At 43.4% G+C, this 21949-nt stretch overlaps 2 protein-coding genes across 2 annotated transcripts; one reads left to right on the top strand and one right to left on the bottom strand.

The window, feature by feature from the left end:
- Positions 6412-8498, bottom strand: LOC110398591. Its single transcript, XM_021396382.1, has 2 exons — positions 8058-8498; positions 6412-7591 (listed from the first exon to the last, which is right to left on the bottom strand). Exons 1-2 carry the CDS (start codon positions 8230-8232, stop codon positions 6723-6725), a joined length of 1044 nt encoding a protein of 347 aa, XP_021252057.1. The 5' UTR covers positions 8233-8498; the 3' UTR covers positions 6412-6722.
- LOC110398327 lies at positions 8742-10652 on the top strand. Its single transcript, XM_021395879.1, has 2 exons — positions 8742-9001; positions 9480-10652. Exons 1-2 carry the CDS (start codon positions 8764-8766, stop codon positions 10394-10396), a joined length of 1155 nt encoding a protein of 384 aa, XP_021251554.1. The 5' UTR covers positions 8742-8763; the 3' UTR covers positions 10397-10652.

Below are 21949 nucleotides of genomic sequence, written 5' to 3'. Positions count from 1 at the left end.
ATTTGGTGCTTAGAACAAAGGGTTCTTGTGTGAGGTCAGCTTCTGCTATGCAGTAGATTTTGGAAAGGTGGCTGAGGCCATTTGCCATCACACACTTTTAAAAGCAAAATCTAATATGTACTCCCTCCAAAAAATGCAGATTTGCTTTGTTTCCGTGCTGCAGCAGGCTGTGACACCTGTGCCTGTTCACCTCTCAGCCATCCCTAGACCGCATGGGGCTCCAACATATGTCCCTGGCTCGGGGGAAACCTGAGCTGAGGATGGCTGTCCCACAGGGGATGGGGAGAGGCTGTGCCTTGGCCAGGAGAAGGAGCCTGAGCTCAGGGTGAGCAGTGCCTACTTCAGAAGTGCTGCTGCACAGGGCAAGGAGAGGACAGCACATCAGTCAATGCCCTGGGTGCAGAGCGGCAGCAGGTCTGTGACAACCAGGGACACCAAGTGGCTGCAGCCAAGGGTGCAGCAGTATTTGTGGCAATGAAACCTTGGTCCGACGCTATCCTTGGTGCTCTGAAGCCTGCATGCTTGGCACAAACATCACAACACTGGTAGGGAAACCTGAGACTTTGTGAACTGCATGTGGAGGTTCTAGAGAAATGGTTTCCAAGAGATGGCCTCACCCTAAACAAGCTTTGCATGGGACTTAGGAGCTTGCCACTGCTGGACCTCGAGATGTGGCCCTGGTCCTGCCCAGCTTCAGAGTGCTGGGGGGGGAGCTGCCTTTGCACAAATGATCTCACTTGTCACTTGAGTAACCGTGGTAAAAATCATCTTGTGTGTGAGCTTGTCTGCTCTGAAGCAGATAAATGACATCCTGCACACAGGTGGCCAGATGCTAGAGAGACTGGCTGGCTCACAGTGACATGTGGCTTTCTTGGGATACGAGCAATACGTACTGAGGTTTCAGTAGGGTTTGCTTTTAGAACAACACAACTACCCTGAGCATAGCTTAAAGCATAGCTCCTGGCCCAGTAGCTGATGTTTCAAAGTGTTTCATCTCCACATACCCATTTGCACAGCACTTCGGAAGAACTGTCCTGAAGACAGAATTCACAGAACTGAACGGAGGCGAAAGATCAGTAATCAGCAGCCCCAGTACTGCGGTTGAGGGCCATGCTCTTCTCTCCTCGCCTGTGAGAGCGTGCTTGCAGGCTCCAATGGCACCAGCCGTTTGCAGATGCGCAGTGGCGTGGGCAGGAGTCTGCTGCCTCTGAACTGCAAGCAGGCAGGAGCATAGCACAGATAAATAGCTACATCTGACATAGTTATTCGAGAGAAACAAGCAGTCTTTGTTTTCTTAGGAATTCAGGCTACTGGAGTCTATGTCTCTGGGTAGTCTAATCCCTAGGGAAAACATATTTTTCAAACAAATAGTGTATTCAGCTACATCATGCACGTGATCTAGGTGCTGCTGTTGAAATGGTGGATGCAGATGCAAGAAAACAGATTTCTTCCATTTCAGCCTTTTAAGTTACCACTCCTTGGAGAGGGATGGATGCACTTGTCACAGCTATTGTTTCTCTTTCTGAAGTTAATTGCCCCTTAATGGTGTTTTCCCTCCACCTGTCACACTGGAAACAGAACTAGAAATTGCCATAATCAACTGCGCAACAAAGTGACACAAATGTACAATCATCAATATCAAAATCAAATCAAGCTCAGAGGAATCAGAGACAAGAATAAGCTTACAGTCAAAATGTCTTAAGCTAAGCTTCTGCATGGAGACCGAGACAGATGTATTTCGCCCTGCAGATTTGCAGATTTGAATCCAACTCTGGCCACTTCAGAGGCTTCCCAGTGGATAGGGTACGATATCCGCTGTAACTAGCCAATGTCAGACTTAGGATTTACTGAGATGGAGATGGACACCCATGCGCAGTGAGAGCCATGCAGTGTGAGTGTCATGTGAGGGGCTGAGCCCTCCTTCTTCAACCATTATCACTCATAAAACAGTCCCCACCAACTGGAATTAAACCCAGAGGGAATCAAGAGTTTGTTATGGCCACAGAAATAATGGTGAAACTCATTAATGCTTGGATTTTCCTGGGTTGAATCTAACAGTTTAAATGAATGATCATTCATCAATTACATGGTAAGGTAAAGACCTTAAAAATCTCTCATTATGTGGTGGAGACTATTCACGTGACCACACAGCATGAACACGGCCCCGTCTCCTGAAGGGAATGGAAATTATGAAAGCAGGCACAGGTTAAGTGAGCTACTGCATGGGAAGAGAGAGGGCTCTGACTCATTGACTCTGCAAACAACCGCATGAGACTGCAGTTTCACTTTTTGATGTGGTCTCCTTACAAAAGCATATGCCAGCTGAATTATCACGATGAAATTCTACTCATTCCACCTGGTAATTTTAGTTCTTAGTTCTGGGGGAAGAGATGAAGCTGCTACAGTGGGCATTGTACTTGCCTGGCAAGTGATAATTCTGTCCTTAGTGCCTTCAGGGAGGAGCTGAGCCCTCCCACCCATCCTCTTTATCACTTTCATGGAGGAGAAAAGGAAGATGCACGCAGAAAGGGTGGGGTCTCCTCCTCCCAGGTCTGCGCACATGAGAAACTGCTCAAGGAGACTTCAGTGAAATAAAAGAGGCCTGCGTTGCCTGCATGTCAGACAATGTATAAAATATGTGGTGAGATGAGGGAGCACTCCTTTTCTTTATTGCAATGATGTAATGAGAAGACGGAGAAGCTTTCAGATGCACAATCAGCATTGGACGACGCTCCCTCTCCCGTACTCTGTGCAACTGAAGATCACTGCACTGTGCCATCGCTGTCATTTCAACGTGTTTTTAATCATAAAGAGTGTCAGTGCCTTTCCAGTACGCAGATGCAAATGGCATTAATTTTGACATCTTTGTTAGATGTCAATCGGTGAGAGTCACTGGGTTTTGCCTACCAGGCACCTCCTCTGTTTGGTGGTCTCCAGCCCTGTCTCCAGGTGAAAGTGCAGCACAGCCTCGCGCCAGTACCAGAAAACACAACTTTCTTCCTTTGACTTCTGCTAGTCTTTAGGTAAAACTTCACCTGGAGTATTCTGTAGGCAAGGAAGTTGGTCATCTACTTTCACAACATTGTTATCCACTTCAGCATGCACAAAAAAAAATGGCAGCGGGAAATTGATGAGATTCTACTGGGCTCAAAGTGACACAAATTGGCTGTTTTCCATAAATTAAACTGATGGGAAAGTTCTCAATTTAGCCTGATCAACTGCAAGTGTAGAACTTCAAGTCTGAAGATCTGCTGAGAGCTCTTGGCCTAACTGTCTAACTCTTCTGAATTTTAAATGCTGAGTCCCACCTATGACGAAGAGAACCACCATCATACAACAAAAATCACTGGATAATTCTGTGAAAGTGTGAGTCCTGAAGTAACAAGGATTTGGCTGCTACGTCAGTGGAAGATAACAGATCCCAGTGAGTGGGAGTCTGACCGAGTTTCCACTTAAAAGCACTTGAAATCCTACATCACAGGATATGTGTGACACCCTGATTATTTGATTACAGCTTTATCTTTGCCAGGGAGATGTTTCCTGAAATTGAGAGATACACCCATGGATTTTAACAGTGTCTGGATTAAGCCAGAAAGATGACCAAGCTTGCTTTGGAGTAAGTAAGCTACTTGGTTAAATTGCCTTCATCTGAATGAATGCTCTTGCTTGTTAATGAAGTGCGAAGTCGTTTACACTTTCTTACCTTTCGTTTTGCTGAGTAGGAGTGTGTAGGCATGGGCAGTCACTATGGAATAAACGACACACTGTAAATTCACACTATCAATTAATTTCTTCGTGTGCTCATGCTCTGAGACAGAGGAACACCCTGTTTCAGGATGGTGGGTGAGGAGAGGTGTGAGGAGGATACTTTGTCAAAACAAAGCTGCTTCTGTGCATATGTTGTGTGAAAGGCAAGTGGCTGAGAAGCCTTACGGCCACAGACTGTGTGCATGTAGACTTCCCTGCCATCCTGGCCATCTCAGGCTGACTCAAGGCATCACCAGCATCATGTCAGTTCTGGCCTGGAGAACTGCATGGTTTCAGATCACCTACAGAAGCAGGAGCCAAAGTGGGCATGGCGGCATCTTCAGCATAGGTGCTAACACTCCCACTGAAATTGGTAGACACCCAAACCCTTTCCTGAGTGTTCTTGTAGCCACAAAAGAGTCAAAATAAAATATTTTTGCTTGATTTTGCAGGACAAGGTGGGAAGATTTTATGGAGACTAATAAATACATAAATAAATAAATAAATAAATAAATAAATAAATAAATAAATAAATAAATAAATAAATAATCTGAGCTTACTTCGGTATTTATTGTGCTCTTGGAGGTGTAGGAATAGACATGCCCCCAGGTAGTACTGTTTCCCACACCTGCCATGAGCTTGGATGTGTCCTTTCTGTGGGAGTATTACCATGTAATCCATCCCTGGATTTTTCAGCTTAATTTTGCTGTTTAGTTTTCCTTTAAAAGTCTCTCAGGACTGCACGGGCCCTTTCTGTGGTGCCTGTGGGTGTTCTTCCGCAGCCCTCACAGCCTAACAGCTCAAGGCTTAGATGAGACCCAGAGTGACCTGGACCTCCTGTGTGCTGTTTTTCCACAAACCTCCCATGTTTGCAGTGCTCATCAGATTCCTCTGCTGAAAGGACAAGGGCAGCACCACCTCCAGCCTGGTAAGGATGAAAAAATGCACCAATTACAGTGCACAGAAAGGGTCAGCTCGGCAGCTGCCGGAAGCAACCCCAGCACCACTGCCTAAGCCCCACTCTTGCAGCTAAACCAAAAAAAAGCATTATTATTATTATGTTAAAGTTACCTTCTCTGGGTAACATTAAGTTAGGTCTGGGTGTTAAAATACTCTCCTGATTCTGGAGTTTTCCACGGGGGTTAAGCTAATGTGGTGGAGCCGCTCATGTGCAGCGCTGGTTGGCAAGCGAGCCGAGGTAAACCGACCAGCTTAACCACAGGGACCTGTTTTCTTGCTGCACCGGAAACACCTGCCAAAAGGGTTCAACAGGGCTGTATGAAGAAAAGCCCCAAATCAAACTTCCATTCATACAGTAATAGGCTGTGAGATGATGCTTGGCCTCTCAGCAAATAGCTTGAATTTGGTACATTTTCTGTGTGTACTGCTTTGCCCAATAAGCAGATCTAATTCTCAGCGCTGGGGACCCTGGTGGCAACAATACTTGTAGCCCATGAAAGCCTTCCTTTGAGTCTTTCAAGCCCAGCTGGGTCTGACAGCTCCTAAATGGTGTTACCTCCTACCTGCTCCTTTGCCCGTGGGAGCGCCTCCCAGACAGCTGTGGGAGCTGTAACAGCCACTGCACAGCCTCGTCAGATGTCAGCTGGTATGGCAGCTGATTTCCTAAGTACGTGGTTCCCAGGGATAACACAAATATGGGAACAACATGGAAGATGGGTTCTTTGGGAGTACTGGGTATTTAAATTCATTACCTTGCAGTTAAACAGGGAGATCTATAGAAGTCTGACACACCACTTAATATTGATAAATACAGGCAAGATAACTGGCACACAGAGTCAGCACCACACCATGCTCATTCTGCAACAGGTTGTAGTAAAGCTGTAGCAGGAGATCTACCAGATGCACGACAGGGAATTAATAAATTGGGGCTCTTTATTATACACATCTTCGTGATGTGCTCCGCATGTAGAGCAGAGCAAAAGATTGCTGTAGCTAAAGTTCCTCTTGGAGTACTGAAAAATGCAGTACGAAGTAGGTACACAGAGAAGCCAACCTAGGTAGGTCCTGAACACATTGATGTGAAATATTGCAGGGGATGCCATTACTTCAATTGCCCTTGTTACAATAGGTGACACTTAGCATAATGAAGGTCCTTCTCAGATATGTGATTTAATTGCTGTTGAATCTAAGAAGTACCCCAATTAGCAGATGTGGGTTATTTATGTTAGCCATCTCTTACCAAATGTTCTCTGCTACAAAGGATCCTTTGAATTCAGCAAGGTCACCTTTGATAGCTTGCTTCATTTCAATTAAAGACTACTTTTACTCAGTATCTGGGCCCGATACAGTCTTTGAAAAGGGCTCAGTGAAGGATCTAAACATCAAGGGGCAGGCCCACATACACAGAGACTGAAACAACAGCAGCAGCTGTTTAGGTTGGATGCAGCTGCTATGCAACTGCAGCCTGGACAACAATCTCAGCTTCTCTGCTACTGTCACGTTAAGCTAGCAGCTGAATTCTCTTCATATTCACAGCTTAGCTTCCAGCTGTCAGCCATCAGCTAGCTTTACTTCTGATTCTGTTAGACTGTAAATGGGATGCATGCTTGTACCAAATTAACATGTCACTGTTGTGCAGAATCACAGCCTTTGATCAGTACACAACAAAAAGACTCGAAGAGTTTATTAAGAGAAAATGCAGTTTAATAATAATAAAAAAAAAATCACATAAGGTTAAAATACAGCCAGCACAAATATGCTGTATGCATACATACCAACAGACCCACAAGTCACAGTCGTTTTAAAACCAAGACAGTCTCAAAGCCATCTTGGGTGAGAAAAGTAGTAGTTACTCCTTCTTTTCTACAACTTAGCAGGGTACTGAAACTATATTCATTTGAAAATATCTCTGCATTGCAGAAGATAAGTATAACCACAGAAGTCCAACAGATAGCTATAATTATGTCCTCTTCCAACCAACTCATCACCACCTTGCTATTCTGTCAATGGCTTTATCAGAATACACACGAAGACCATGCTGTTACAAGAGCCCCCAGCCAGAAGGAATACACACCATACTGATTTGGAGGATGTCCAGCAAGGCCAAGAGCACGTCGGAAGACATTTAGGAACTCCCTCTTTGTCACAGGCTTACTATCCAAATGCACAAAGAGTGGACCCTCTCCTTGCGGCCTTGCTGCCACATAGACATGAAGAGCTTCAATAGGACATACCCACATCTCCCTTGAAAGTCTCAGTTGGACCAAAGATCTTTCTTGACCTATATGAGATGTATGCAAGTGAAGGTTTGCACTCCAGCCAGTCAGCTGGAGATCACTCAAGTACAAGAGCTTTGGCTGCACTACATTTCTGTGATTTGCCACTATTTCTTCTGTACATAGTGCCCCCCAAAAAGCTACAGTAAATAAGGCATGAAACAATATACACTCATAAGGAGAACTACACACAGATTCCAGAGTTCCCAATAGAGATCTTAACACTTCAATTGTTACAGGAGAGTATCCATCCTTTGAAGGGGCAGTCCTATATTTCAATCTTGATATCATGTGACAGACAGCAGGGTCTTGAAGAGGATCAGGATGATCTACCATTTTGGAGATGAAGGATAATCCTTCGATGTACGTTATCATTTTTGTGGGAAGCAGATCCTGGGACTCCATGAAGACCAAGAACTCTTTCACTTGTCCCACTGGAACTGGCCAAACTGCAGGCAGTGCCATGCCTTCTCTAAAGGCAAGAAAATTCTTCAGGCCCTCACAGTAGAGCTGCCATTGGTGGTTACTTCCTGAGTCCTCTAGTAACATAAGCGTCTTCAGGGGCCAAGGACCCAAGGGATGCTTCTCAGAAACACGGCTGAGTTCATCTGCAAAAAGAAACCTACATTAGCAATGGCAAGCAAGGCAGTGTCACTGACAAGCAGACAAAAACTTATTTCCTTACAACACTCTGTGGCTTTTTCTTGAGCTTCTCTGGAAAAAAAAGCCACAAAAACTCTACAAGAATGTCCTTTGCATTTTTATGACTCTCATGCGTAGAGCCATAAGGATGAAGGGTTAAGTGTAAGAACACCCCGTGACTTTTCTCCTTAAAGCAATGCCCCAAGCCTGGTAAGGGACCCAGAACAATTCCCCTAGGTTCTGCAATCCCAGGCCAAGATGAACATACCCAAGGGTCTGGAAGTGACAAAAGCACATACTAGAAATAAATTCTGCTCCCAACAGGCTTCCTACACAGAGGGCAGAGACCAAAGAAAGAGCATGCCAGCCACCCACTTATCTTGGCCACCACACGCAACTCCCCACACCCAAACTTTTCGGAGCTATACATACCCACTCTATCCCCACTGGCAGGCTCCTGCCTGCTTGAACCCAACAGTCCAGTGCAGTCACTAGAACTACGCAGCAGCCACTCCATGCCGGGTTCTCGCCCCACGAAGGCTAGTAGTTCCCAGAATGGCGAAGGGCTGAGAGCAGCCAGCTCGACTCCGCTCTTGCAGCGCCACATCACCAACAGAACAACGCCCCCAAACGCTACGAGCACAAAACACCACCACCACGAGGTCCCCGTACCACCTATTTGTACCCTGGCCCATACTTCTGGCCAATGAGAAGGACCCTCTCTCAGCCGTGCCGCTCTCTCAGCCAATCGCGAAGCCCGTGTCAGGGGCCGGGCAGAACGCAGGGGCTGGCTCGGCGCGGAGGCCGGGCGGTTCACACCTCGGGCCGCCTCCTCCCGCTGGGTGGGTCTCGTACCCCAGGAAGCGCCCAGGAGGTGTTATCTGCTATTTACTACCTTATTAGACTGTAGTTAGTGGCTAATGAACGCCCTTCTGACTGCAGGAGTCGCCTCACGGCTCCTTCGCACCTTGCGCCCCGCCCACTCCGGCTGGGCAGCCAATGGCAGCACTGTGCGCTCCCCGCTCAGCTGAGAGTACCCAATCGGCGGGCGCCGCGGGCCGCTCTGCGGCTATAAAAGAGCCCGCTCAGGCTGGCGGCCCAGACTTCGTTCTGCTGTGGTTGAGCCGTAGCGCTCTTGATGTCATGCAGTGGTCGTGCTGCGAGTGGGCCTATGGCTGCTTCGCCCTTCTGGGAGATGCTGGTGCTATTGGCTCAGGAGCCGGGTGTGGAGTGGCTGAAGTTGGTCCTCGCTGGGCAGGCTGCTGTTTCGCTGCCGTGCGGTCAAGGAACAGGGTGGACAACGGCGCGTAGGACCCGGCCGGCGGCGGGGCGATCCAGGGGCTCCGGGCGGTGCGGGGAGCGCGGTGCGGCGGTGGGTAAGTGAGCACCTGTGGTAGTGGATCAGTGCCTGCTGTGCTCTGCCTGCTGCGGCTGTCGCCTTCGTTTTGCTCGAAGTTTTAGGAGGCCTTGAGCCTTATTTCCAAGCTGGGAAGCGCTCTACCTTCTGGCATGAAGGTATTGCGTGTCCTTCTTAGTGAGCAGTTATGCAGGCTGTGCTAGCAAGTGTTGGTTTTAGCTGATTTTTTTGCTTACTTTCTCTGGTACTGCTCCATGAATTATTAAGTTCCTGGAGCACTGCCAGATGTAGTGCCTGAGATGGGTCAGGTGTTACTAGTAATCCCTTGAAAAATGTCTCATCTCAGGGTGTAGCTGTGTGTGAACTCGGTGTCTGTAGTGAGGTAGATAAACTGCTTGGGCCTCACTCAGGTGCACGTTGCTCTGGGGAATGCGTCTTTATTGCAGTTGGAGTGGTGTGCTTGTTCTGGTTGTGCTAATGTGGATCCTGTCTTGTAGGAGGGGAAGCTGGTCCTCCTTGGAAACGCTCGCTGGGGCCTCAGCCTCTGAAGACATTGTCATTGTTGGAGTCATCAGGGGATATTAGGCTTTGGCAAGCCTACTTTGAGGGGCTGAAGAAATTCCTCGCCTTTAGGAAAGACATGGGAATGCCTGCAGCCTGGCCCATTCCAGAGGATCAAGTTAGAGGGTTTTTAGCTGTGGAGTCTCTTTACTCATCCTCAAAGACACTGATGTATGTGGCAGCGCTATCTTACTTATCAAGACTGTCTGGTAACCATGACCCTCTGGAAGATGCTATAACCCGTTGTATAGTAATGGGGCTGAGACGTCAAGTGGGCATCCTGAGGGAAAAATATGCTCCTATAACAATTGAGATGCTACGATCTCTCTTAGGAGCTCTGGAGTGTGTGTGTGTATCCCATTATGAGTGCTTACTGTTCCGTGCATTGTTCACTGTGGCTTTTTTTGGGGCACTTCGAATAGGAGAGATGGTGGCAAAGCACCGTAATGTACTGCAGCCTGAACTGCTACACCTGAGGGACATGCAGGTGACAGAAAACAGAGTGGTGTTTCACCTGCATAACTGTCCCATTGAGTGGGAGAGACCCATCATCAGCCTTGCTCTGTCTGGAGAGCCATGGGTGTGCCCTGTCTTGGCCCTCCAGAGCTATGTGGCTGTGCATTCTGGACTTGAAGGGCCACTCTTTGTGCACGGGGACAACAGGCCTGTAACAAAGAGGGAATTTCTGACTGTTCTCAGATGGGCCCTTAGGCTGCTGGGGCTACCCCCAGAGCAGTACGGCGTGCACTCCTTCTGGCTGGGGACTATCATCACTGCTGCACGCTGCGGATATCCCAGGGAAGATGTCACTCGCCTGGCAAGGTGGCCATGTGTGTTCCCAGGGAAGTCATAGCCATGGAGACAGTGCGCAAAAGAAGCTAGTGGTTTCTTTCTGTAGGAGTTTTAACAACATAGTTTGTAGTCCTTGGCAGTAATTTAATGTTACCATCTGTAATGAATGTTCTACCTCACTGTGGATATGGTCTATGAAGTTCTCTTGCATTTGTTTTCACCGTCTGTACTGTTGAGGGTGGGGGATTGTCAAACTTGCTGTGCCCGCAAATGCTTTTATCTTGTGTAACTTCAGTTAATAAATACTTCCTTTTAAAAAAGCAGTCTATGCTTACTGGTAATATTTTTTTATCAGAAGAAGTTGTAGACTTTGGCTTTTTTTGAGCAATAAATGATTCTGAAGTTTTGAAAAAAATACCTCAGGACTTTACAGTAGACATTGTAAAATATTGTAGTTAACCTACAATGTACATTAGTGTTAAATGTACAACTATGGTAAAAGATGTCGCTGAGGTCAAAAGGGAAACAGAAGCATGTTATTAGCCTAAGAACAGACACCAAAGGCTGAGGCTTTTTTTTTTTTTTAAAACAAAAAAAGCATGTTGGTACTTACAAGTTCTGTTCAAACTGATATCTTCTACTTTTCTATTCAGCAAATAGTGGCTCTGAAAGTATTTCTTTTTCTGTTAATCCCAATTCCCTCTGAGCATCATTAGCTGATTAGAATTTTAAATAACTAAAATAGTTCACTTAATATTGGTAATGATTTCCTTAGGTTATGTTACTTGTCCATTATTCACTCTGCTCTTTCATTTATGTGAATTTTTAAGATACTTGCTTACACTGAGGAATCTTCAACTGTAATCATGAAGAGCAATGGCTTGAGTGCTTCCAGTTTTGTGGTTGTAGCACTTAAGGGACATGAGATGGAATATATTTTTCACCATGTAACTGGACAGGGAAGGGAGATGGTGGGTCTGATGGTGCCCTGGCTGAGGACTACAGTGGGTAAGCCTTCTGATGGTCCTTTCTGCTATCGCTGCTTCAAACCTGGAACAAAGGCGTTGACAAATAAGAGTTCTGAAACTCAGTGTGCATGTCCTCTTCTAGTAACAGTGTGGGTTACAGAAGTAAGGGAGCTGGCTGAAATTTAATGCTGGTGTGATTTCCATGGAAATAATTAGGCATGGTTTCTCAGGTCTTCTAATTACTCTGCAAGATATCACTGTTCTGCTACTCTTTATTCTAAGTAGCACTGTGTTCAGCGTGGGATTTACTGCAGTTAGGCATCTTCAGTGCTTGTGATCATATCTGAGATCTTTGTTTTAACTGCATTTCAGTTAACAGCTATTTGTGTTTCACTGCCTGGCTTTGTTCACTGGAATGCTTGTTTGCATAGTAATTTCTGCGTAGAATCTAAGTAAAGATGAGGTGATGCAAATGTGGCATCTGGCAGGACTTATCTGGAGGTACCCACTGAGCAGAGACTTGGCGCAACCTCTGCTCTGGGCAGACTTTAATGTTTTTGCTGCCTTTGGTGTATGTGGTGTCTGCTCCTTGGCTTTACCCAGGTTTTACCCAGCTCCTTGTGCTGTACCCAGGCATACCAGCTCCAAAGTACCGTGTTGTCATGCTGTGAAGGGTCTATGTTGGACCAGGGGCATCTGGTTATGTCAGTGTTTTTCCTGTGAGAGTTGACAGGGGTTTTTAGTGTGAATGGTAGCCCTGATGGTTGATGCATTTGCTGAAATTATATAGGAGATAATGGCACAGAAGCATGCAAATCGTATAATCACCGAGGTTGGAGAAGACCTTCAAGATCATCTTTCTAACTAAACAAAAAAAAACAGAACCAAAACCTTGAGAAATATAGCTGAGCAGTCAAGTTCCAGAGTACAAAGGCTACTGTGAGCTGTTAATAATTGTAATTGAAAATAGCGTTCAGGAAGCCATCTCCTTTCCCCTTGAAGTAGGGAAGACTTTCCAAAGGATTGTCTTTAGCCAAACTGACATATTGGCAATAGAAAAAGTAGTTTGGAATTCATCTTCATGTTGATCATGGGACTTCAATAGGGAACTAAACTGGTACTTCAGATTTACTGGTATAGCCTTCAGGGTGGCAGGAAAGACTGGTTGAAGATGTGTTGGTAATACTACCTAAATGATTAGTGCTTACCAAATGGGGAGACAAGGTAGCCTTGCAAATAGTTCTGTTCTATATGTAATATCTGTCTTTGGTGTGATACACAAGGCAGAAGAGGAAAAATTACCTTTGTTCTTATTTTTGTCTACGTTCTATAGTTGTCACCACAGATTCTTCGTTTAGTGCCTCTAGAATGGAAGTGAAATCTAGGAAGTAGCTGGGGAGGTGGTGACAGAGACTCAACTTCACTCAGTTCTCTGATCTCAGTACTGAAATGAGCAGAAATCTGTTTAAGAAACAGTTGTCATAGAGGTAATTAGCTATTCCTCCTTGTTTAAAAAGCTCTTTTTTTGATAGGCTGGCATATTTTTTGAGAGAGCAGGGTTATAAATGTAGTGCTTAATCTATACTTGCTGGAGCTATAGGTCTGCTTTTGTGACTAATAAAGCCTGTTTCCTCCTGAATGTTTTAGGAGTTTGACAAGTTCATCAGCTTAGAATCCTAAAGTATTTTTTTCAGTTTTTCAGTGAACGTATTAATATTTGGAAGTGTTGTGGGTTTCTGGTTTTTTTTTTACATTTATCTGTTCTAAACCCTCCTGAACAGAAGCTGAAGAGGAGATACAAGATACTTTTTTTTTAAGAAGCAAAATGTAGAATGACTTCAAGTCACAATTCTTCCTTGTTTTAGTTAATGATTTCACACTTTTTGTCATGGTGAAGGTGAAAGGCTAAGCATACAGACTCCAGAAAGAACTGTAGTACTCTCCTACTACTGATCACTGTCTGCTGGGGGAATTTATTGCGTTACATTATGAATTACTGTTCAGACACCAGTGAGTCAGTACTCGTGTAGGAACCTGAACTCTTATAATTTCTACAATTTTTAAATGCTGTGTTTAGACTCTTTGCAAGAATAAAAGCAGGGATACATCTTGGAATTTAAAAGTCTTTCTTTGTACACCTGGTTGGTATGCCTTTGATTCAGTTCTGATTGTGATCCTTGTATCAAACATGTATTCCTTAGAATGAGAGAAATAAAGTTATACTTTAATTATTCAGCACTAATTAATTGAGTATCAAGCTTATGTCACTGGATGGTTACATTTGCCCTGAATTGTACTTTGGAGTTCATTTGAGTTCCTTGTGGAGATGCAATTTGCGAGACATGGTGCCTTTGCTTATCTACCAAAAGTAAGCTGGGCAATTAAGTTAATATTTGTTGGTTTCACACCAGGATCCGTGAATACTTCTTGTTCTTGCTTGTAGAATGAAAACATCCCCTGCTAGTCTGACTGCAGCATTCAGCATCATCTGGTTCCAAAAATCCAAATCCAGAAAGCTAAAGACAGCAAATGCCTTTCAACTTAGGGTTTTCTTTTTAGGCTTTGTATCTAGGCTTTATATGGAGAATTATTCCTGCTATAGAAACTGCTGAGGAGAGTTTCGAGATGGTCTGTAAATGCAAGTGATTGCACGTCCCATATAGTTATTGTCTGCAATCAGCACCTGAATGGTAAGTAACTGACAAAAGAAGACCTTAAGAGTAACGTGGAAGAAAAAACATTTCCATTAAGTGGTTGCCTGAAATAGCCTAAAAGTGCCTTTGGCATATCTAGAAATCTTTTTTGTCACTGTGACTTCTTTTTATAATATAGAAGGAAGATATATTTATGACCATAACATATGTAAATCCAGTGGTTGAAATGTTTACTTCTACACTGTAAAGACTTCATTATTTTTCTCCATAGCAAAAAGGCCACTAGGCATTGTGCAGTAGCTCTAATGCCAGCATGTGGGGCATGTCATGCCAGCACTCTGCGTTGTTTTCCCTGCTCTGGTTTTCTGTAGAAGATACTTCATTTTGTATTGTCATGTGTTACCTCCTCAGAGGTTTGTAATTGCGAAGGCTGTGACCTTGGAAGCAGTAAGCGGCCCCAAAGGAAGAGCAGTGGGTTTTTGATCAAGATGGATAAATGGGGCTCTGGTTCATGTTGTAATACTATGACACAAGTCTGACAGAAGGGAAAGAGAGAATGTGTACCACTAACCCCATGCTTTTTTCCTTATCTGTAGCTTCCCATCAAGAGCGAATCAACTATTGGAGTATAGACTGAACATGTTTCTGTCAGTAATACCTTTGGATGAGAGCAGCTCTCTGAAGTAGCAGTATTAATATGCTGCTTTTGCTAGAGTGCAGGAGTACAGTCAGTAATGAATCTGTTGCTAGGATTGTTCTTACTTATAACTGTGTTTATGCTAATTCTTTTATTTAAGTTTGAGGTATTGGCTTTTGCAATTTTGTATAGACTTTCCAAAAGCTGTAACTGTGGGATCACTGTAGGATTGTCTGTCCTCTCCAGCTCAACTAGCTATGTGTATTAATCCATTATGCTTTTTTCCCCAATATCTTGATTCTGTTTCAGATTTTTCTCAGAGTACAATGCCCCTTTATGCCCTTCATCAAGCTACAAGGCCGCTGAGCAATTGGCGAAGATACTTTGTAGCCCCCCGTCAGTTGTTGGCAGACAAGCAACAGAAGTTTTCCAAAGCGCACAAACGAACCAGGCATAATGCATGATTATAACATTTTGATGTTAGACCACACATTTTTTTTTATCTTAGCTGTTTTTATAATCTCATCTCCTTTTACAGAGCTACAGAATTAGCTGTTAAGCCTCTAAGATTCAGATCAGTGTTGTAGGTTAATTCTTTTAGATAGCAGATTCTTTGATTTATGGGCAAGATAATGTCTTTCAGTGCAGTCAACTAAAGAAGTAGTGAGCATTTGTTTCAGTGCATTTAGTGTTGGGGAAAACACCACCTTGGCTTTAGACTATCACTTAGAACTCTGCAGATGAAAACCAAATATATAAATACAGTCTCTCAAATCTGTCCTGGATCCACTGTGTTCATCAGTGCTTAAGACAGGAGATACAGTCTTCAGCTCCTTGTGATGCTTTGTCCCCAAGATCTAAATGACCGTGTTGTGCCAGAATGGACACAGTTGCAGGCTTTGAGTAAAACTGCATGTTTACTATGTCTCCCTCAAGGGGAAATTTTTTTAGCTGTGTAGGGTAAAGTAGCTATGTTCATGCTAGAATGTGCTTTGCTGGGATTGTATACAGTTATTCTTAAACCAGTAAAATGCTGGGAAAGTAAGTGAAGCCTAAAACAGATCTGCCTGGGAATCTGCATCCTGGTAATTCTGTCTAACCCTTGGGAGACCTGCAGTGAAGCAGCTTGTGCAGTTCAAAAAGCTGACCTGTCTGGGTACAGTGCTGCTTGTACCACCTCTCTGATTAGTACACAGCTAGCTGGAGCATGGGACTAGGGAATGAGAGATGCAAGAAATGTCTGATATTATTCAGCTCACATAAAGTCTGCTCTAATTGCTGGCTTGTCTGTTGTTTCACTGACAGGCTGTAGTGTCTAGGCCTGATGTGCTTGATGCCTGCTGTCATGGGCATCTGGTTTTCAGCCCGCATCTGGGCCACCTAAACTGAGCATAACCATGTTATACCACATATGGCAATGTATTCTTGATGATGCTACTTGGACAGATTCTATTATGTGAAAACTGCAAGAATCCTCAAGGAAAAGGAGTGCATCCAACTGCCGTCTCTCTGTTATGAGAAGCTGCAGGTGCCTTGCTGTTGAGGGTGAAGCCAGAACTCTTTTTTTTTTTTTTTTTTGAGATCAACCAGATTTGGTTGGTAATGTCAATGGCTTAATAATGCAGAATCTCCAGCTGTACAAGTGTGGCTGAGAGATCAGTGTCTCTTTTCTTTGGGCATTTTTTTTTTAACTTTTTCTGTCCTGTCATGGTTCCTTCAAGAGGAATCTTGAAGAGGTCTTTTGTGATCATATTATCACTGTAAATTCAATAATTTGAAGGCAGAGTTGCTCTGGATTCATGCTAGCATTCTTACTATCACAACTTAATTTTCAGAAAACTAGTCAAAAGGAAAAGAGCCAACAGATTTCTTTCTTACTCTCAGATGCAGCTTGGGGAGGGAAAGTCTCAAGAATGTGAGTACCCATGTACCATTAGATGCTTTAACAGCTAAAGCTTACAAAAAGTTATTTTCCCTCAGAGATGAGTAGTTACTAGCTGGCTCATGCTATGATGAGGTTTGTCAGGCATACATAATGTTTTTATTTGGGGATGATTAAGAAGTTGCTCTGATTTTTTTTTTTTTTTAGGTGGGCAGCTTTGCAGCAAGTGTGGGCTTGGAAATGAGTTTAATGGGCTTAGAAAACCACTCTTGAAGTGGTTTATCGAGGGGAATATTTTATACTCTGAGTAGAGCAGTTTTGTTGCTCTAAATTCTGAGAATGAGGAGAAATTCCCTGGGTGGACTGTTTTGTATGATTAGATGGAGCAGAAACAATAAGGTAATGACAGTTTGTCACATAAATGTCTACTTAGTGTCTCTCTTCAGGAGATATGTATTATAATGAAAGCAAAATTGTATATGACACTAGCTAAGTAGCAGTATGAATACTGCTGTGGCAGGCATCTTGCAATTGGAGTTCTGTGAGTCCTTTGAAAGCCTTTACTTTAGATTGATACATTACGGTCTGGAATTGTTCCTTGTCTTTATCTTTTGGCATCCTGCCTTTACAGCCAGCTGCTCTGTATTAGTACACGATATTAGTCTTAGCTCTTTGAGGGGGACTCAGATAAGGACACAAATGTTTGGATGTAACTTATTTTGTGAAGCAAGTTAGATGCGAGGTTATCAGGAAAGCAGATATTTTCAGAGGATGTTATATTCCCTATGCAGATTCCCTTGTGTATATGATGAGTTTTGGTACCCCTTTAAAACGATGTTATTTCTGGCCCCACTGCCCCCTTTGAATTGTAGAAATGAAACTTTTTATATACTATCTCAGAACTAATGTTCCTCACCCTTTAGTCCTGTTTCTTCAGATAGCAGTTTACTGTTTTTGTGATGTCCACTCAAGCTGAAGGAATTGCCTTCTGGGGAACCTAGACTTGTCTTCAGCCTGTACCAGTCACTGGGAACTCCCTGCTGTTTCTGAAAGCTGAGGTAGTTGTGTTGTCTTCCACGGCCCCAGAGTGATCAGGCACAGGAAAATATTGAGTCTTTCTGTATATATCCTTGTATCAGGGTAAACATTTCTGTAGTAATTCAGCTTGGTTTGGAGCATGATGCTGCTTGTCGGAGCAGATCTGTGATTTGGAAGTGTTTAGGCCCAGGGGTTGTCTTTCTGCAAAGCGTAGATCCTGTGATCAGTCACTCAAAGACATGATGCAAAGCTGGAAATGATCCCAGTGATAAAGAGCTGTATATGAAATAGCTTTTTGACAGCTCAAGCTATAAAATAGCTTTGTTCTTAACCCTGCCAGATACTGGGTGTTTCTCAAGGACAGATAAAATACTAGGCAGCATGTCCTAGTGGAAAAGGATGAACATGCTGCATCTTAGATCATATTAAACAATACAAGGCTTCTCAGGACAAAAGATTCCTCCTCTTCAAATGCTGCAAGATGAACAGTAGACCTGTATATATAAGTGGACCAAAATAAATTTTATTTTCAGAACTCATGACTAACATTTAACAGGATTTACTGTTTCTGGAAAATATGGCTAATATTCCACACTATCTCATGACCTAACATGCTGAACACTTCCTAATGTATTTCCTGTCTTTTGTGTGTACAACAGAAGAAGAAAATATGAATGAGTATGCTGGTTTCAGGTGGTAGGGGATTTTTAGAGAGAAGGAAGGAGGAGGCAGTAGGTGGATGAGAAAATGGGGCGGAGAGAAACATGCTGTATTTAAGTGAAGCGCTGTACTCTGCTTCTCTGGAGCAGGCACAGCTAGGCTATTCTGCTGGCAAGAGGAGCTGTTGTTACTTCTATTAAGACTGGTTAGTCTAAGGAGAGAAGTTTGACTCTGAAGAGTTAGTGTGCTGCTTGACCCTATCACAAGATAATATTCTGTAGCAAATGCTGTGAAGAATGTGAACACAACAGCTTCTGGGAAGAAAAATTGGCAGGAAGGCAAATAGAAGCAGACTGTGAGACACTTCTTACAAACTGTGCTTAGAAACCAATCTGTTCTTCTTTATTGTTCTCTGATGAAGGAATGGATTATAAATGGTACAGACGGCCCTGAGGCCTGTGATAATACAGTATCTGTAGCTTTTCCAGTTGGAGGCTTAAAAACTCTTCTTGCTTTTCATGCAAGAAAGGTTGAGAATATGTTTTAAAAAAAAAAGACAAAAACCTCTGAAAACATACATGTCAAACCTTAGCTTCAGGAGTAAAGGATTATTTTAGGCAGGAAAGACTTCTTTAATTGAAACAAGAAATTGTAAAATGCTTTTAAACTTTCCTGCTTTGTTTGGAGTTTGTCCAAGACAAAAACTTCAAGATTTCAGATGCTTAATATAAGAAAGGCTCCTCCTCACCTTCGGTTTCTCCATAAAGGGTATGCAAAGTTAAACTTACCTTGCACGGTGTTACACCGCATTCATATTTTACAGGTTTCTACGTTGCAGCTCATGTGTTTGCCTAGAACTGTATTGTTGCTTGTCATGAGAGTATCATACAGACACAGTGCACTGTGGAATGAATGGTGCACTGTTGTCCCATTGAATGTGAATGCAAGCACAATGTGAGAATGTGTATTGCCTATGAACAGAACAGAGCAAAGTCAAATGTTTGAATAAAATCATAGGGAAACGGTGCTGGATGTTGTGTCTTCTCTCTGCATCGACAGAAGTAGTCAGTGCTCTAAATATGGTTTCATATTGTAAAAGTTGTTGAAGATGATTTATATTTGCTTCCCTGAGACTTTCCTGTGATTAACCTCATGTATGTAATTTAGGCAGACCCAAGAGCCACAGTTAGCCATTAAATAGTTCTGCTCTTTCTGCTTACCTTCTTTGAAAGAATATCTTGTCTTTGCACATCTTGTATTAAAGGAAAGGTAAAGAATCAGCAAAATTAATCCAAGTATATTAAAAAGTGATGGTATTATAAAAAAGATAAATAAAAATCATCTTGAATGTCTGGGTAAGCTGGTGGGCTGGCTAACAGGGCCATCTGCTGGTAGATGCACTCTAGCAAGATAACTTGTTTCCAGTGAGTTCTGAAGTTTAGTTTTGGAAGAAGTTAATGACTTGATTCTAACTTGCAAACACCTGTGACTCTGAAATTATCTCTGTAATCTGCTTTGTACTTATATTAATTCCTGACTTCATAGAAGAACGTATTACTGGAAAAGCAGAACTGTTTGACGGTAAATTTATACTCCGTTCAACTGTTAAATGGAATGTTTCATCTGGGAGTAGTATTACTATAGATTAAGCCACAACTTGAAACTACATTCCAAGGAAGTGTGGGTGTTTAGATGAATCTCTCAGATCATTAAATAACAAATCTTAATACTCACCCTTCATGCAAATGTTTACTTTAGGGACGTTTGGTTTAAAATTACAAATCAGATTTACTGGGGAAAAAAGCTAGAGAAGACAAATGGTCTGGCATACCGAGATTGTTAAAGTTCTGAAGTCTTTAATATTGAAAAGGCTTTTGGATGTTTTTATATATATTTTTGTTAGTACTGTGTAGTTAATGCAGCAGCTGAAACATCACAAGTGTTTCTTGTTTCAGTAGTGTGTGCTTGCAACCTGGAAGGCCCAATGGATCCTGGGCTGCATCAGAAGAGGGAGGATGGCCAGCAGGGCAAAGGAGGTTACTGTCCCCTCTTCTCTGCCCTCATGAGGCCCCAGCTTGAGTACTGCATCCAGGCCTGGGGACCTCAACAAGAAAGACAGGGAGCTGTTGGAGTGGGCTCAGAGGGGTTGACCATGAAGATGATCAAAGGACTGGAGCACCTCCCCTATTATGACAGGCTGAGGGAGTTGGGCTTCTTCAGTCTGGAGAAGAGAGGGCTCTGTGTTGACCTCAGTGTGGCCTTCCAGTACTTAAAGGGAGCTTATAAATAGGAGGCAAACCAACACTTTATGGGGTCTGATAGTGATAGGAGAAGGGGGAAATGGTTTTAAATGAGAAGAGGGGAGATCTATGTTCAATGTTAAAGGGAATTCTTTTTTATTCGGAGAGTGGTGAGACACTGGTACAGGCTGCCCAGAGAAGCTGTAGATGCTCCATCCCTGGAAATGCTCAAGGCCAGGCTGGATGGGGCCTTTGGCTGCCTGATCTGATGAGTGGCTGCCCTGCCCATGGCAGGGGAGCCGAACTAGATGGTCTTGAAATCTCTTCTGACTCGGAGCATTCTATGGTATGCATGCTCACTGTCTGTATATCATGTGTGCAACCGCTCCTGGATATATTTGACAGGAAATTACTGATTACAAGTTTATAGTGAATAACATGAAATATATATATGCATGGGAGTAAACTGAATAATCAACATATACAAGTGTGCTTCTTGTATTCTTATTTTGAGAACCTACAATTTCCTTTGGAAATATCATTACATAGGTCATTCTATTTCTTTCCATGGAAAATACAGTAGATACAAAGAGCTCAGTAAAGCTATTTGATGTAACAAATTCTGAATTATAAAACGCTATTTTTCAACACGGCCACCACCAGTAGCCATGCATTTTTGCCAGTCATGAGCAAGAGTCTGTGCCATGCTCATAAAAAAAAAATCTGCATGGCTATCTGGAACATGGACTGTCTTTCATAGAATCATAGAATTGCTCAGGTTGGAAAAGACCCTCAAGATCATCAAGTCCATCCACAATCTATCTCTACTACCCTAACTCAACAATCCACTGCTAAATCATGTCCCTGAGCACCTCATCCAAACAGTTTTTAAACACGTTCAGGGATGGTGACTCAACCACCTCCCTGGGGAGCCTGTTCCTGTGCTTAACAACCCTTTCTGTAAAGAAGTTTTTCCTGATATTCAACCTAAACCTCCCCTGGTGCAACTTGAGGCCATTTCCCCTTGTTCTGTCACCAGTGAGAAGAGACCAACCTGGCTCTCGCTGCAATCACCTTTCAGGTATTTGAAGAGAGCAATAAGGTCTTCCCTCAGCCTCCTCTTCCCCAGACTAAACAGCCACGGTTCCTGTAGTTGCTCCTTGACTAAACACATTGTTATTATCACTGCTGAAATGCACTCACTGCCTCACTGTGCTCGCAACCATTGTCTGGTCTCTGTAAATGTTCAGCAAGCATGGAAGAATGTCGATGGGTGCTATTTTTCTTGCATGGAGGAATTCAGTGACACCCTTTGCTTCATATTCACTTCCACGTCAGGCGCCATTTTGTCAGACTGCCCCTCTGCTACCATCTGTCATGTGACAACTAAATGTAACGGAATATTGGTGGGAAGGTTCAACCTCTACTGCCATGCCACCACCATCTGCCTCAGGCGGCATTACTTTTGGAGCAGTCCTTTAGTGTTATAAATTAGCATGGTTCTTTAATATATGGGATTATATGTGAATTGCAGT

This window comes from Numida meleagris, chromosome 4, assembly GCF_002078875.1.
Source record: "Numida meleagris isolate 19003 breed g44 Domestic line chromosome 4, NumMel1.0, whole genome shotgun sequence".
NCBI lineage: Eukaryota > Metazoa > Chordata > Aves > Galliformes > Numididae > Numida > Numida meleagris.
Note: the sequence above shows the minus strand (reverse complement) of the source record. Positions and strands in the feature narration are given on the sequence as shown.

Coding starts and splice junctions, on each gene's coding strand:
- LOC110398591 (XM_021396382.1), bottom strand. CDS start 8,232: ATGTGGCGCTGCAAGAGCGGAGTCGAGCTGGCTGCTCTCAGCCCTTCG. Junction 7,592..8,057: donor TGCCAGTGGGGATAGAGTGG/GTATGTATAGCT, acceptor TTCTTTTTGCAG/ATGAACTCAGCCGTGTTTCT.
- LOC110398327 (XM_021395879.1), top strand. CDS start 8,764: ATGTCATGCAGTGGTCGTGCTGCGAGTGGGCCTATGGCTGCTTCGCCC. Junction 9,002..9,479: donor GGAGCGCGGTGCGGCGGTGG/GTAAGTGAGCAC, acceptor CCTGTCTTGTAG/GAGGGGAAGCTGGTCCTCCT.